At 36.9% G+C, this 16,514-nt stretch overlaps 2 protein-coding genes across 15 annotated transcripts in view; one reads left to right on the forward strand and one right to left on the reverse strand.

The window, feature by feature from the left end:
- LOC129922870 (uncharacterized) overlaps nucleotides 1-3,385 on the forward strand; it is a 47,031-nt gene extending 43,646 nt beyond the window's left edge. For 11 of the 13 annotated variants that reach the window (XM_056010798.1, XM_056010797.1, XM_056010800.1 and 8 more), the window contains exon 8: nucleotides 64-3,385. In XM_056010798.1, coding sequence (XP_055866773.1) covers nucleotides 64-153 — 90 coding nt within the window. In that variant the 3' untranslated portion in view covers nucleotides 154-3,385. The remainder of the gene's footprint in view (nucleotides 1-63) is intronic. The other 2 variants (XR_008774821.1, XM_056010805.1) reach the window with 1 other exon arrangement.
- LOC106064736 (uncharacterized) lies at nucleotides 1,611-16,259 on the reverse strand. 2 transcript variants are annotated; one of them, XM_056010809.1, is made up of 7 exons: nucleotides 15,980-16,259; nucleotides 15,315-15,647; nucleotides 14,685-14,809; nucleotides 14,279-14,489; nucleotides 6,237-6,290; nucleotides 3,906-4,076; nucleotides 1,611-1,888 (listed from the first exon to the last, which is right to left on the reverse strand). In XM_056010809.1, the coding sequence occupies exons 1-6, from the start codon at nucleotides 16,044-16,046 to the stop codon at nucleotides 3,928-3,930; spliced, it is 939 nt and encodes a 312-aa protein (XP_055866784.1). In that variant the 5' UTR covers nucleotides 16,047-16,259; the 3' UTR covers nucleotides 1,611-1,888; nucleotides 3,906-3,927. The 2 variants fall into 2 exon arrangements, with proteins under 2 accessions (XP_055866784.1, XP_055866785.1); XM_056010810.1 differs by lacking the exon at nucleotides 1,611-1,888 and having other exon boundaries at nucleotides 3,515-4,148.
- Between the last annotated feature and the right edge of the window lie 255 nt (nucleotides 16,260-16,514).

The raw sequence follows: 16,514 nt of genomic DNA on the forward strand, positions 1-16,514 counted from the left end.
CATCTTTATAACTCTTTAAATGTTAGGTTATTAAAATTGTATTTCATTTTTGCTTAAAATAAGTTCTTTTCTTCTATTCATAAGATCGACGATGAATCTCCAATGGAAGGAGAGAGAAAAGTATATGAACAAATACCACTGAATGGGATATAGCATAAACGATGCACTTGAAATAAATTTTTAAATGAAAGGATGAAAATATTTTACATATATTGTGTCTTTATTTCAGATTTTAATGCGTTTTTAAAGTATTTTATATTTTCAGGAGATATACAGGCCTTTTTCGTATATTTTGCCATTTCAGGAGATTTTTAAGAGATCCTGGTAAATCAGGAGGCCGCGGAAAATCAGTTATAAGCTATAAAATTGTTTAATTTAATAATTTACAACTAGGATTAGCGTGTGGTCTATGACAGTGTGGGGGCCCTAAGCGGTTGCAGTGGCCTATGGCCGGCCCTGCAAAATAGCGGCTTATGCTAGTATATATATATATATATATATATATATAAAGATAGATAGATAGATACATACATACATACATACATAAGTACATAGATAGATAGATAGATAGATAGATAGATAGATAGATAGATAGATAGATAGATAGATAGATAGATAGATAGATAGATAGATAGATAGATAGATAGATAGATAGATAGATAGATAGATAGATAGATAGATAGATAGATAGATAGATAGATAGATAGATAGATAGATAGAAAGATAGATAGATAGAATGTTATCTTATATATTACAGACGTAACTTGAAAAAAGAAGATAGTTACGTCCTAAGCATATTATGTATCCATCTTGTCAAGCATGTTAATGGCATGGACTGAATTCAGTGGACATATTGGAGATATAAAACTTTATAGTACAGTGATTACTATTTATTAATTTTTTAAAGTGTTTTTTGTCAAATTTTAATTAAAAAATTGAACTTCAGTTTAAAAAAAAAATGTCAAAGCTTAAAAAACGCTTTTCTGCTGTCATACTTTGTCAACTTTGACTTAGATAAGATGCACCCGAACCATAAGGCGAATTAGGCGGCAAGCAGCCCTCATATAGAGCTGTCACTGGCAATGTCCCACCAAGTGTCCACTCTTCTAATCGTCAACACAGATACGAAACGTTGAAGGATAAAACCAAATGAAATAAAAAAAAATCATTGAATTCATTTTTATTAGCGCCCCCGTAAGAGGAAAAAGCCGCTATTAGGTATCACTAAGTCAAATATATTTATAAAATGTACAAGAAATGTTTACAACAAATATAAATACTAGTTAATGGTGTTTTTTTAGTTAACTAGCTGCTAAAATTAAAAGAAAACATTTATGTTTGTTTATAAAGGCCAATAATGCACTTTGTATGTAAATATCACGCTCATTTTTTAAAATGGACCTTTTACTCAGCGATTTTCGTGCAGTAGCGTAACGTCGCAACATGACACGGTGATAAACCAATTCCTTAAAAATTTCTAAATATACAGTTGTTTTTTTTTATTAGTACCCCATCATGATTAAAGCCTCTTATTATTGTGCATTTTGTCTGTCGGTAAGTCTGTCCGTCACGTTTAGATTAAAAAAAACAACAACAACAACACAAAAAGCTATTGAAAATCTGATTTAACCTTTAATGTTCCTTTAGAAACATCTCTATAGTTTTAACTATCTATAATACATTGTTCCAGGTGGTTTTGTAAAAACAAATCAATGTCAACGAATGTCTGTTTGCTCTTCTAATTTATATTATATTTAATTTCCATGCTTAAAGGTTGCAAAACACTTGATCAATCGTATGTTGTTCCAGTTTCTTGATGTAAATAGCATATAAATGCTGAATGAAAATCTCCATACGGGCTTACATTTCATTAACTGTAAAGTTGTTCCTGAAATTGTTTAAAAAAAATTATGTGAAATGATTGTTTGAAATTGCATTATTAACTTACATTACACTTATATTCTTTGACAATTAATTACAATAGTTTAATTATCAATATCAAATCGTTCCGTATTTTCAACTTAATACAAATGTATGTCAAATGCCTTTTTTTTAAATATCGACAATATGTTGTTCAGGATTTTAAAAAAGAAAGTAATTTACTAGAAACGATTATTTAAAATCACTTTTAGTGGCCCCCGTAAGGGGAAAAGCCGCTATTAGGTTTGTTAAACTTATTATTCATTTAATTTTCTTGCTGAAACATACAAAAAGTTTTTAATCGGTAAAGAATGTTCCGGATTTAGTTTTGAAAAAGAAATCGACCTACATAACATTACAAATCTTCGCCAAAATTGTTCAGAACTGTATTAGAAGAATCCACTAACGTTAAATAACTGTTTGAAATCCCTCTTCTAACAAATAAAAAAATAATCTTCTTCTCATTTACAGACATTGGTTATTCCGGATTTTGAAAAGCATTTTAACTCTATTTATTTTAAATCGCACTTCTATTTTATACTACAATTAATTTTCTTGCTTAAACGTTACAAAATTTAATTTTATCTTAATAGTATGTTCCGTATATATATAATTATATATATCTTAAGAGTTCTAAATCAGAAGTTTATGTAGATCCACATCCCTACAAATCAATGTTAAAAGATTATCTAAAATCGTAAGGCTATTAGTTTGTAACCAGTTTGTTATTAAGTTAAGAGCAATGTCTGGTCGTGCGGTTAGCGTTCTAAACTACTTATTTCGACCGTCCCTGTTGTTTGTTTGTTTTACATGTTTCGGTAAATCCTTCAGAGTTAAAGATAGTTTATTTCCTAATCCAAACCTCTCGCAGGACGACGGGGGATGGGAACGGGCAGTGTTAGAACCAGGAACCATCGATAAATCCGAACGACAGTCTAGTACACAAACATCGCGACCAGACAGGTTTCATACACTGCTCGCTGCCATCCTCCGTCGTCCAGCGAGAAGTTAATTTTTTCAACTTAGAATAACATCAGAAACATGCAAAACATTAAAAAAAAAACATTTTTTTTTTTACAACGGCAAATGAATCTTTGAAACATTATTACTTTTGACTATTAAAATTAAATCATGTCGTGACTATTCCTTGCGAATAGGCAGATCCGACAGGGAACCGACTCTTACGAAGGCCGCCTCTGAATTTGTGTGATTACGCAAACTCTCTTTGTAAACTTGTTAAAACTTCAAAATGTATTAAAATCAAAACACAGGATACAACTGTAGTATCTAGTGTTAAATATTTATTCTATCCAAGTTGCAAGAAAGCAAGGTAATTAAGTTATATACATCCAAAATAACAAGTTTGTTTGTAAGGGGGAGGGCAATATAAATTGTACGCCACACACTTGTTCATCAGACAATATAACTTTAGATCAATATAACTCTACTATTATTACCGTTTTTTTTTTTAAATTATTATCAATGACTTTTGTATTCTGAATCTCACTTATTATGTATTTAGTAGTCCAGGTCGGTTGCTGAACAAAAAATAAATAAAAACGATATTGCAAGTACAAAAGGAGTAAATGTCTCAGTTCCAGATAGAAATATAATACGAATTAGATACAGAATATAATGTTTTTTCACGATCGAGTAATTGTTCTGGCAATACATGGATATTTTATTGGGTCTTTGTCTAATTACTGATAAATCGTAGGAAGAAATTTGAGACATTGTGAATTTATTATAGAAAAAAAGTTAAAACTGAAATTAGAAGATCTAAAAGAGCGATTATGAAAGAAAAAATGGTATGATCTAAAGTTGATTTTAAACTGAAAGGTGACTGCCACTATCTTATTCAGAGCTGGTGACCCATAACCCTGACTATTAATTCTATAATTTGTTGTTTACTTATCACATTTTGTATCATATAAATGATATGACAGTTTATTAGTTCTGTTTTTTAACAACGTTATTATCGTTACCATTTATCCCTTGAAATACATCCTAAGGGTGCTTTGACATTTCGAGTAACCAAGCCTCTCCACTTTTCCGAGTCAGCTGAAATTCTTCGTATAATACCAAAGACGAGCCTACACGGTCTCTTGTTGACGTTGTCCATCCAGCTATCTTGGAACGACTCTTTTCTTTGTGCTCTATGCAATGATACTTGATGAATAACTTTTGACAATGGGTCATGTTTTACAATGTGATTAAAAAGCTCAACCCTGAGAACATAACATTACAGTAGGTAAAAAAGGAAAAGAAAAAAAATAAGTCATTGGCTTCATGCTATCTTATGTATCATCTCATTCTCTTAAATGGCAGTTCATAATTATTTTTGTATATATTATGCATTCCTTTATAGCTTGACTTCAATAATTTCGTTACATTTGCTGTCATGCCTCATATCTTAAAATATTCTGAAAAAGGTAAATACAACTTTTATTTTTCCATTTTCAATCATCATTCTACCAATTCTTTAAATAAGAAATGTATTATTTGATATTAAAAAAAACTAGCTTTAATATACTTAACATGATGTAGTTTTGTTTTTAGTTTTTGTACAACGTACATTATAAAGAAATCGACTGTTTAGAAGTTAGGAATTCTGAGTTGCTGGCGTTGTGACACTCGATGTTGTGAATGTGATATCAATATTAGCGTGTTTCTGTAAGGTCTGATTCTAACCTTAATGTCATGCTTGTATTTACAATCCGGTGGCCAGCGTTAAAGAAGAGGGTGGGGTAGAGAACGAGGAGACAGCGGAGAGTAAGGTACACTAGATCTTAAAAGATTGTTGTATATTTTGTCATAGAATGTAAGTCATTTGATTGAATGGACCTCATTCATCAACCGTAAACAAACAACATTTAGCCACATGGTGCTCTATCTCTTGTATATAATTTACGATCTCATGTTTAATTCATGATGGTTGTCACGTGACCGTTTTTTTTTCCATTGTTTTATCAATAAGAGCACGTGACTAAATGTTGTTTGTTTACGATTGGTAAATGAGGTCCATTGCATCTATTTGTAACTGTAATATGTTAGACATTATTTTTCTCCAAAAGTGAACATGGGATAGAGAAACTGAAGGGAACAAGTCAGAGAGAGAAAGAGAGATAGAGCGAGAGAACGATAAAGTGAGAGGGATAAAGAAAGCAAGAGAGAGAAACTGCAAATCAGAGAGAGAGAGATTGAGAAGAGTTACAGTGCCAGAGAGAGAGGAAAGACAGAGAGCTTGAGAAAGAGCAATAGATCTAGCGAGAGAAAAAAGACCGAGCGAGAGAGAAAAAGTGAAAATGAGAGAGAAATGGAGCGAGAAAAAAGCCACAGAGGACGTAAAGATTCTAGTGTAAGAAACTAAAAAAACTGTAGGTTAAAAAAAATACTTACCGAAATCTGTATTCAATTTACTTTTAATGTTTGTTTTTTAAATGGAATATCAATCGCATTCATGAATATTAATTAAAGTAAAACTCTAAAATCCTGTCACGCAGTGAATTTTAAATAAAATTGTGTTTTAAAAATAATTATAGAATCAACACAAAATTATTAGTTTTTGTATGTGTAAATGTACATATTGAAAAGTATTACAAAATGTTATTATTGATGCTATATTATAAAATGTATGTGTAAATGTACATATTGAAATGTATTACAAAGTGTTATTATTAATGCAATATTATAATTTACCAGAAATAACCAATTAATATATTAACTTTGTTCCAGTTTTCTCTTATTTCAGGACCGGCCGTAGTCATAGGCAAAGAGGCAGAGAGACTTTCAATATGGTGGGGGGGGGGCCTCCATATGGGACTAAATAAAATAGAGAAAAAAAAGTGCGAAACTTGGATCAGATGTCAAACACAGAAGAGCTCTTTGACTTTATGTTTACCAATCCAACTCTGTCTCTACTATGGACATTGCGGTATATATATATATATATATATTTCATTTATTTGTGGAGTTAGATATAGAATGGTTGGTTTTTAAGAAATACGTCCATTTTTTTTCCCTTTTTTTTTTTTTTTATTTCATAAAGAGCCACAAAATTGCTTTCGCCCAGGGCCGGCCCTGCTTACGCAAGTACTTATTGAGCAGTATTTGGGAGAAACACGTTTAAGAATTTATATTTTTTATTAAGTGAAACGTTTTAAAAATTACACACAGATTGTCTCCAAACATTTTATTTTTATATATATGCTCAATATTTTGTTTTGCATATTTAACAAGTTTATTAACGCATATGATCATAAAACTAATTACGTTTAATGTCAATTACTTAAATCGGACATATTCATACCACCTACCAGTGCTAGATTCTGTATTTATGTCTCTGCCTAAGTATTTTTCATCTTCATTATCTGTAATATATAGACATGAATTAAAAACCTTTTTCATTTAATTTTAATAGTGGATTTTTTTAACCATATTGTTACGAATCTACCTATCCAGGCTCGCTGCAAATGGCACCAAACGACACCACCAACTGTAAGAACTTGACAACTCAGGGCTTGAAAATAACGTAATAGTTTAATGTCAATAAATAACAGCCAATACTGTACAATTGGCAGCACGTAACACAAGACTGTACAAATATCTCTCCGCTGTATCAACTCTTGCACTGGTCTCTCTGTCTCGTCTCGGACTTGTACTGAGCCGTTGTAACGAACTGTAGATCGGAATGTTGTCACCACCGGTCTCTGATACCTTCGCTCTTTATATAGGGTCCCTGCTGGCCTTCTAGAACCGGACAGAACGTCGCTCGACCATTCTGGGTGGTCAGATGACTACATCCCTCGTGACACTCCTGAGCTCGGTTCACGATGTCGATCCTTCCCGAACCATCATGTTGATACTCGTCTCGGCCGATCGTCGTAACTCGTCACGGTTGACCGCTCATCTAGCGCTGGCCTGGGGCGATTTGCGTCGGCTGACTACACACACACACCACCACCCCCATCTGTGCCACCACCAGGTTTATAACACTGCCCCCTCCTTAGATCTGTCCGTCCCGGGCAGATTCAGCTTCACCATAGTACTTGTTGAGTCTGTCGATGTGGACGACCTTCAGTTTGGACCTTGGGCTCTTCTGTATTCGATACACAACATCGTTTATTCTTTTTATCACTCGGTAGGGTCCTTCCCAGTCTTTTTGAAGCTTTGGGGACTTGCCTTTTCGTCTTTGTGGATTGTAAAGCCACACCAGATCGTTCTCCTGAAACCCAGCGGCATTGGCCCGTTTGTCGTACCTTGTCTTCACCTGGTCACTGTTGATCTTGATGTTCCTGCGGGCAAGAGCGTGAGCTTTCTCCATCCGTTTTCGGAGATTTGCGACATAGTCTGTCGAAGAGGCTGGCACATCTCCCGGAATCCCGAATAGCAAATCACATGGTAGTTGCAGCTCTCGGCCGAACAACATCTTTGCTGGAGTGTAACCAGTGGTGCTGTGAATCGATCCTCTATATGCCATAAGGAACATTGGTATATATGTGTCCCAGTCATCTTGACGATCGTCGACGACTTTCGACAGGTGTTGTTCCAGTGTTCGGTTAAATCGTTCTACCATCCCGTCTGACTGGGGGTGAAGAGGGGTTGTGCGTGTCTTCTCGATGCCGAGTACCTGGCACATCTCTTGGAAGATCTTGGATTCGAAGTTTCGGCCCTGGTCGGAGTGTAACTCTATGGGAGCACCGAATCGGCTAATCCAATTTTCTACAAGTGTTTCCGCTATGGTGGTGGCTTCTTGGTTTGGTATCGCATACGCCTCAGGCCACTTAGTAAAATAGTCGATCGCCACTAGAACGTACTTGTTTCCTCTCTGGGACTCAGGAAACGGTCCGGCTACATCGATAGCTATTCTTTCGAAGGGATTACCGACGTTGTATTGCTGCATACGTCCCCTCGTTCTCCTGTGCGGGCCCTTTGCTGCTGCACACGCATCGCACCTTCGGCACCATTCTTCTACATCATCCCGGTAGCCGAACCAGTAAAACCGCTGGCGTACTTTTTCAAAGGTCTTGTTGACACCTAAATGTGACCCACTAGAATTATTATGGATTTCTTGCAACACCTCGGCAACTCTTACTTTAGGCAGCAACAGCTGCAAGCGATTGCTTTCTCCATCTGCGGTTTCCCAGACCCTCTTGAGAACTCCATTGTCAATTGTCAGTGAGTCCCATTGCGCCCAATATGCCTTGGTAGCAGCCCCTTTATCAGAAAGGTGATGCCATTCCGGTCTTTGTCCGTCTTCCTTCATAAGCAGAATGGGAGCCAGATCTTCATCTTTTAACTGGTCTTCTCGGATTCTTTTGTCGGACCATGATCCACAAGCTTGTACTCCAAGACGTTGGCAATCAATGATACCCCTCTTTTCTTCAACCTTGCTGCAGTGTTTGCATTCCATTCTGCAAGGCCGTCGAGACAGCGCGTCAGCATTCTGGTGAGTTTGGCCTTTTCGGTGCTGTGTCTCGAAGTCATAGGTTTGCAAACGTTCAATCCACCTTGCGACTTGTCCTTCAGGATTTTTAAATGACAACAGCCATTGAAGAGCAGCGTGATCTGTCCTAAGGGTGAATTTTTGCCCATATAAGTATTTGTGGAAATGTTGTATGGCATCCACAACTGCCAGTAGCTCACGTCTTGTGACACAGTAGTTTCTCTCGGCTTTCGACAATCTCCGACTAAAGTAAGCTATGACTCTCTCAGTTCCATCTATCTTTTGGGATAAGACAGCGCCTATTCCAGTATTGCTCGCATCGGTGTCAAGTATGAACGTCTCGCCTGGTATCGGGTAGGCCAGAATGGGTGATGAAACAAGAGCCTTTTTAAGTCGCTCAAAGGCCTCCTGGCATTCCGTTGTCCAAATAACAGGCCGCTTCGGTTCTGTCAGTTGATGAAGGGCGCTACAGAGGCTAGAGAAGTTTGGTACGAAACGTCTGTAGTACGTGCAGAGTCCAAGAAAGCTTCTTAACTCCTGGATATTAGCGGGGATCGGCCATTCATTTACGGCTTCAACTTTATCCGGGTCTGTGCTGATTCCTTCCTTCGACACGATGTGCCCAAGGTACTTGACGCTCCTTCTGAACAAGGAGCACTTCTTTGGATTCAATTTCATGCCAGCGTTTCTGATTCGTTCGAATACTTCCTTCAGGTTTGCGATATGTTCCTCGAAGGTTCTGCCTATGACAATAATGTCATCTAAGTAGACAAGACACGTGGTCCAGTTGAGTCCTCTTAACACATGCTCCATTAGTCTTTCAAAGGTGGCTGGGGCGTTGCAGAGTCCAAAAGGCATTACGGTAAATTGCCAGAGACCATTACCAGCAGAGAAGGCCGTTTTATCTCTGTCCTCGGGGTGTAGTCCCACTTGCCAGTAGCCGCTCTTCAGGTCAAGGGTGGAAAAGATCTGTGACCCAGCAAGTGTATCCAATGTGTCGTCAATCCTAGGAAGCGGGTAGCTGTCCTTGTGTGTGGCGTCATTTAATAATCTATAGTCGACACAAAATCTCGTGGATCCATCTTTCTTCTTTACCAAGACGATTGGTGAACACCATGGACTATTGGATGGTTCAACAACCCCTTGCTGCCTCATCCGTTCTATGATGTCCATAGCTTCTTGGTGTTTTGCTAGCGGCAGGCGACGTGGTTGCTGTCGTATAGGCCTAGTGTTTCCTGTGTCTATTCGATGCTGGATTAGATTTGTCCGCCCAAAGTCCATTTCATCAGATGGCAATATGTCAGAAAACTCTTTGAGGAATTGTTCTGCTTTGGTGTACTGTTCTTTCGACAATATCGTTTTGACTTCTGTCAGAAATTTAGTAACCTGCGGTTCACTGGACTCGAGTCTTTCGACGGGGTTTTCACTGCTACAGTTTCTTATCATCTCAAGAGCATGGCAACCAGCGATAGCGCTACCTTTCCGAAAGTGTTTCTCTACTGTACCGAGGTTCATAATTCTTACGGGTACCATTAGGTCTTTCCCAATCGTGACTAGTGCCTTTCCTACTGCTATCCCGTTGTGGTTGGTGTCCAAGCTTTCTACCAGCGCTGTTCCTGTCGTGGGATAGCCGTCCTCAATTTTCCCCCAAATGATCATTTCAGACTTGGCAGGCAAGGTTGTATTTTCTACCAACTTAATCCTTCTGACTCGGCCATCTTCTTCATTCTCGTCGCCAAGCAAGGGTACTTCGAGGTCTCCACATTGTAAAGTGCCTCCGCCGATATTTAAGGAAAAGCCATATTTCAGCATGAAGTCGAGCCCTATTATGCAGTCATCTGTGACGTCAGCAATCAGGAATTCGTGTTCGAATGACTGATTCCCGATCTCGACTGTTATGTCGATCAGGCCTTTAATGGGCATCAGTTCTCCACTGGCTGTTTTCAACGAGTAGGCTCTAACTGGCGTTTTCTTGCTACTGTCCACTTTATCTGACCGGATGACTGATCGTGAGGCACCAGTGTCTAGGAGGAAGTGATAATTTTGACATCCAATTTTTCCGATGATTTTCAGACTCTTACTCTGTCCTAGCACGGCGACCGGGATGATGGTTGTAGGGGCTCTCATTCTCTGTGTCGCCGGGTTCCGCCCCTTGAAGCCGGCGCGTGCTAGTTTCCCTGGTAGCCCCGGGAACTTGGTCGTGCATACCTTTCTGATCTGTAATGGGTTCCAGTTTGTGGGAATCTTCTAGTGCAGCTTCTTTGTATATGACCGAGTTCACCACAATTCCAGCATCGTACAGGAGCCCTAGGTTGATTTTCTGGTATCTGGTTTGTTCGTCGTTCATCTAGTGCCTCTGTCACCCTTCTCACAAGTTGTTCAAATTCTTCCTCTTTGACTTCCAACTTTCGGCCTTGATGAACGCTCCCAGATGAGTTTTTAGCGGCTTCATATGAGAGAGCGTATACGAGGGCTTCACTGGCCTTACGTCTACCACTAACTCTGGTGGCTTTCTTTAACTCGGGGTCTCGAAGCGCATCAATGAAGGCGTCTGTGGTAATGACTTCCAGAAAATCTTGTGCGGCGGTTGGGTATGCCAGATGTGCGAGTCGTTCGATGTCTGTCTCTAGCTCCTGTAGTGTTTCATCGGGGCGCTGTTGTCTGGTCTTTAGTTGCACACGATATACTTCTTGTAGATGTTCATCCCCGTATCGAAGTTCCATAGCCTGGACAAGGGCGGCGAAGTCTTGCTGGTTCGGTAGAGACTGTAGCAATTCGGAGGCTTTTCCTCTTAGGGATAACACAAGGGCTGTTGCTTTCTCCTCCTCACTGTTCCATTTGTTAACTTTGGCTGCTGCGTCAAATTGCTTCTTGTATACTGACCAGGACACGGAACCATCAAATACGGGGGGCTTCATTTTCCCGGAGACTTCAGGTACAAATGACGTCATATTTGCTTCTGGTACATTTGTGTGCTTGCGTTGGACTTGTATCTTCATTTCGTCGATGGCCTTCTCCACTGCGTCGACCCTCTGATTCATCTGCTCGTCAATGTTGGTGATTCTCTCCTCCACAGCATGTATGCGTTGGTTCATTGCCAATAACTCCGTTTTGATTCCCGAGTTCATTTTGTCTATCTTGTAATTGGTGTTTTCTTGCCCCGAGTTCAGCTGTTCTCGCATAGCTGCCATCTGCTCCTGTATGCTACTGGCGATCTGTCCCTGCATAGCTGCCATATGTCCTTGCATAGCTGCCATTTGTCCCTGCATAGCTGCCATCTGTTCCTGCAAGTCCGGTTCGACTTCAAAAAGATACGTGTCCGGATCTTCTTTTTCCTTCACCAGTTCTTCCCGAAGGCGTGCTTGTAAGGTTTCTTTGTTTCCGCTCATCTTCGGATCTCGATTACGGAGCTCTCGCCTCAGTTCCTTCAAAAGGAGTTGGTCTAGCGTTTTCGTAGTAGCCATTGCAGATCCCACTTCTGACACCAGTTGTTACGAATCTACCTATCCAGGCTCGCTGCAAATGGCACCAAACGACACCACCAACTGTAAGAACTTGACAACTCAGGGCTTGAAAATAACGTAATAGTTTAATGTCAATAAATAACAGCCAATACTGTACAATTGGCAGCACGTAACACAAGACTGTACAAATATCTCTCCGCTGTATCAACTCTTGCACTGGTCTCTCTGTCTCGTCTCGGACTTGTACTGAGCCGTTGTAACGAACCGTAGATCGGAATGTTGTCACCACCGGTCTCTGATACCTTCGCTCTTTATATAGGGTCCCTGCTGGCCTTCTAGAACCGGACAGAACGTCGCTCGACCATTCTGGGTGGTCAGATGACTACATCCCTCGTGACACTCCTGAGCTCGGTTCACGATGTCGATCCTTCCCGAACCATCATGTTGATACTCGTCTCGGCCGATCGTCGTAACTCGTCACGGTTGACCGCTCATCTAGCGCTGGCCTGGGGCGATTTGCGTCGGCTGACTACACACACACACCACCACCCCCATCTGTGCCACCACCAGGTTTATAACAATATCAACAATTTCGTCTGTTTGTTTTGATGAGAACAACATCGTCTGGAAACATTAGCATGCATTTCATTATTTTTAGTTTTGAAAAACGGAAAATAAATGGATGATCAGTACATTCACAATCAAGACATTTAAACGACAAAGTTTAATTTAACCGAACGTTTAGATAATAATGTGAACAATAAAATGCTAATTATTTTATAATTTTTTTTTATTACAAAAGAATGCAAAAGCATCCGCCAAATTACTTTATTTTAGACCAAGTTCTATGATTGGTTGATGCAACAATATGAACACACTACTTTTTAAACTACACATCAATTTTTTTTTTTTTAATTTTACATTGACTTGTTGTGCACCTGGTAGTTTAATCGCATCGGGTGTAGTATTGGCCGCTGTGATTGTAGAGACGTGACATCAAGAAATATCTATAAACAATTTTTTATCACTTTGGTATTGTCGTATAATTGTGTTATCCTTAAACAAAAGTTGTCTTGACATTTTGATAATTACAGTATGAGCTATTTTCTAATAGAGAAGGTAGTGAAGACCCCGTTTAGCGAAGGTCGAACAAGACGTTTAGTAATTACGAAGGAAACCGTCGAAGGTCTTTAAGCAAAAAGTCCATAAAAACTGCCTGTCTAAGCAGTAAAAAGTATAGTGTTTACAGTTTACATTTCGCTATTCTTTCTCAAATCTTAGTCTTTTTTTTTTAATTCGTTGCGTCATTGTCTCAAAGTCAGAATTTTCACATTTTATTAAAAAAAAAACAGTAATTTTCCCCGCCAAATTCTTCATCGTGCACTAACAGTACTAAAAGTTTAGAGGAGCCTTTTTAGTGCGGATTGTTTTGGCGCTGACGAAAATTAATATAATGAAAAGAATTTTTTTTAAAAAGGGAAAAAAAACTAATTAATGTGTTTGATAAATAGAGGATGCGAACGATAAATTAGTTATTTTATTTTATCTAGTTGGAGAAACTACGAATTAAACATATCAAAATTAGTGTAAAATTATATTGATTTTTGTTTATGTCACTGTTTCTTTTTTGTTTAAAAAAAGCAACAAAAGAAAAAAACTGTGAATTATCGTCACATCGAGGCTAATTGTTATGACTCAGTAATCTACAGCTTAATGGACTGTCAAGCATAAGCACATCGGATATTGGCAAGGAATTTCCCGGATTTTGATTAAAATATGAAATGAATGGACTATGTTCATGTGTTTAATTATAAAACTATATTTGTGAAGTGAAGAGAAGCTCTACCATCTTAGACTTGAATTAGAGTTTTAGACCTAGAAATAGAGAGATGTCTAACATTTTGCCTAATTTCTAATGAAAGAATGTACGTCAGGAATTCTAAATTCGCAGATATAAGGAAAGAAAATTAATTTATGTAAAAATGCTTTTGAAACAAAAATTTGAAGGTTAATTTTATTAAATAATGAAATCAATAGACTATATTTTGTATTTTCATGTGTCAAAGTAAAAAACTATCTGTGCTTAGTGTAGTTTTAAAACTTAGATCTAGATCTGGATCCTTTCGATTTATACATGGTAAAAATGACCTAGATCGATGAAATTATATTGGATTTCATAGAGTTGGTCAACTTTTTTTTTTTGAGGATCTTTATTTTTTTTAGGGCTACAATACATACACTAAGGTCCGAGTTAGCACCCAAGGAACATTTATGCCAAGTTTTGTCAAGATTGGTCAAACGGTTTTGATTTCTATTTGGCACATACATACATACATACGCTTACTTTCTACTTTATAATATAGATATTGATATTAACTTAAGTTTAATGGACTCCAAGGTATCCTGGCAAAACTATATAAATATTTATATTGAAATGTGCCAAACATACCTTTTAGAAGTGTTAGACTTTTATTTTTACCAAGACGTTGATCATTTTCAGTCATTGTTACGTCAGGATACATAGTCACTGTAAAATTATACTCTGGCATTGGGAAGGAAGAGTAGTCAAAATAGAGCGTACAAGTTGATGTATAGTAGACTGGCTCTCCTTCATGTTTCACATGTATATAGGATATTCTCTGTAACTCCAAACTATCGTTCTAGAATGTGTGAAAGAAATTTTCCTGTTACTAATTAATTAACCAAATGGAATTTCAATAAATTTTAAAATATAAATATATTTTAATTATACCTCATTGTTTAGCCAGTTTAAACAAAGAATTTCTTAAGTTAATTTGTACACAGTAGTAACGTTAACGAATTGCAAAATGAATTATAGATGACAGTGTACTTACACCTATAGTATAGTGATAAATTGCACATCTGTGCTTTGGGTAAATTCTAACAGCTGAGCATGTAACTTTAGTTAAGTTGTCGGTCTTATGAGACTCAAATGTGCAGCGAACATCGTCAGGTCTTGCTGTCAAAAAGTTTAGCTTATATAGTGTGTCAATAAGAATTCAACATATTTATGTTATACGATAAGAAACCCGCGCTGGGCGCATGTACAAACATTGTATTTTACATCCCCGAAAATACACACACACATGCACGCTCTTTTTTTAGGCCCTTAGATTTAACGTTGCAATTGTTAAGATTTGAAATTGTCGATTTAGAATAGAGGCATACTTGTAGTTCTAGATCAAATCGTTTTAAATTTGTTTAAAACAATATCATTAACTACAGTCTTCACTTTTCAAAATGTAGTAGTTTTCTCTACACAAACACACACTTGCATATCTTTGTAAAAACACATTTGAAATCGCACTTATTTCACCCTTACATTTGCTCTAAAAATTATTGAAATTTATATTTGTGTGTTGCACGTTAAAGAAATAATTGTAGATATTTTTTTTTTACCAGACCGACATACATAGTGGGCTGATATAAGCTTTGTAAAAGGAAATAAAAAGAAATCTACTTACCGAAAGTTGTAAAATGACATGAATCATTTAACGTCATCTTTGTTAAGCTTTTTAATTTGACTCTCCATTCACCTTCATGCTCTCTAGAAACTATATTAAACGTTACTACAACTGTGTCAATAGTGTGAAAATGTGCACTTACAGAACCAAATTGATTACTTAAAGTGCCACATAAGTCAATCAAATCACAGTGTACAGTTTCTATCTCGTGGTTGAATTTATTAACCTTATAAAGAACGAAAAAGTCTCTTTGAGATTGGGTTTGGTTCCATTGTATTAAAATGCTGGCGTTTTTTCTTTCTTCTCCAATTTGACACTGAATGTTAATAGTTTCTGTAACATAGATGTCAATGCTTGAAAATGTAATGGTAAAAAGTGCGTCCTAGCTTTGAGTGCACAAGTACTCAAGCCTGCTTTGTAAGATTTATTATTACAGGCTTAAGATGCAGCACTACTTTGTATTTTTATACAAATTATTGGTAATTTTCAATTTAAATGTACCTTATAAATATTTATGCTGTATTACTTTATCAAATTAATTAGTTAAACAATTTTTAAATCCTTTAAAAAATCATTGAATGCTTATTTAGAAATAATAATTGGAAATAAATAAAAATTAAATTACAAATGTTAATGTTAAGATAAATTAAAAATAATATACCTACCCAAATATTTAAAATACTTTAGAATTATGAGAAAAATGTGTATCCTGAGATTCATGTTTATATACATAATGTTGAGTGATTTCTTCACTTTCTCAAGAATATTAATATTAGTTTTACTACAGTCAAATGTTTTAAGTTAACCTCATTTTTTTCCAGGGTGTGTTTGGAAGCTACTTTCTTACCACATACATTATTTTTTAACTAAATAAAGTCAGTATGAAGTGGTTCGATTAATTCTACAACGACTTATTTCCTGTAAACACTTTATTACTCATTAATAGAAAAAAAAAACAACTGTAACGCCTTTTGAGAGGGCAAAGTTATTGTTACAGGTATATGTATACTATGTCTTAGTGAGGATGTCTGGTTTGGTAAAACAAGAGAGCTGTATATTGAATTACATGTAACAGTGCATGAACGTTTATATTTAAATACGTAATGCATTATAATGACTTAACTTGTCAATAAAATTAGCGGTTATTGTTTAATATTGAGTTAGGCTTTCTTCGTTTGAGTTGGGTGTTAATTAAAAAAA

Source organism: Biomphalaria glabrata, chromosome 14 (assembly GCF_947242115.1).
Source record: "Biomphalaria glabrata chromosome 14, xgBioGlab47.1, whole genome shotgun sequence".
In the NCBI taxonomy this organism is placed as follows: domain Eukaryota; kingdom Metazoa; phylum Mollusca; class Gastropoda; family Planorbidae; genus Biomphalaria; species Biomphalaria glabrata.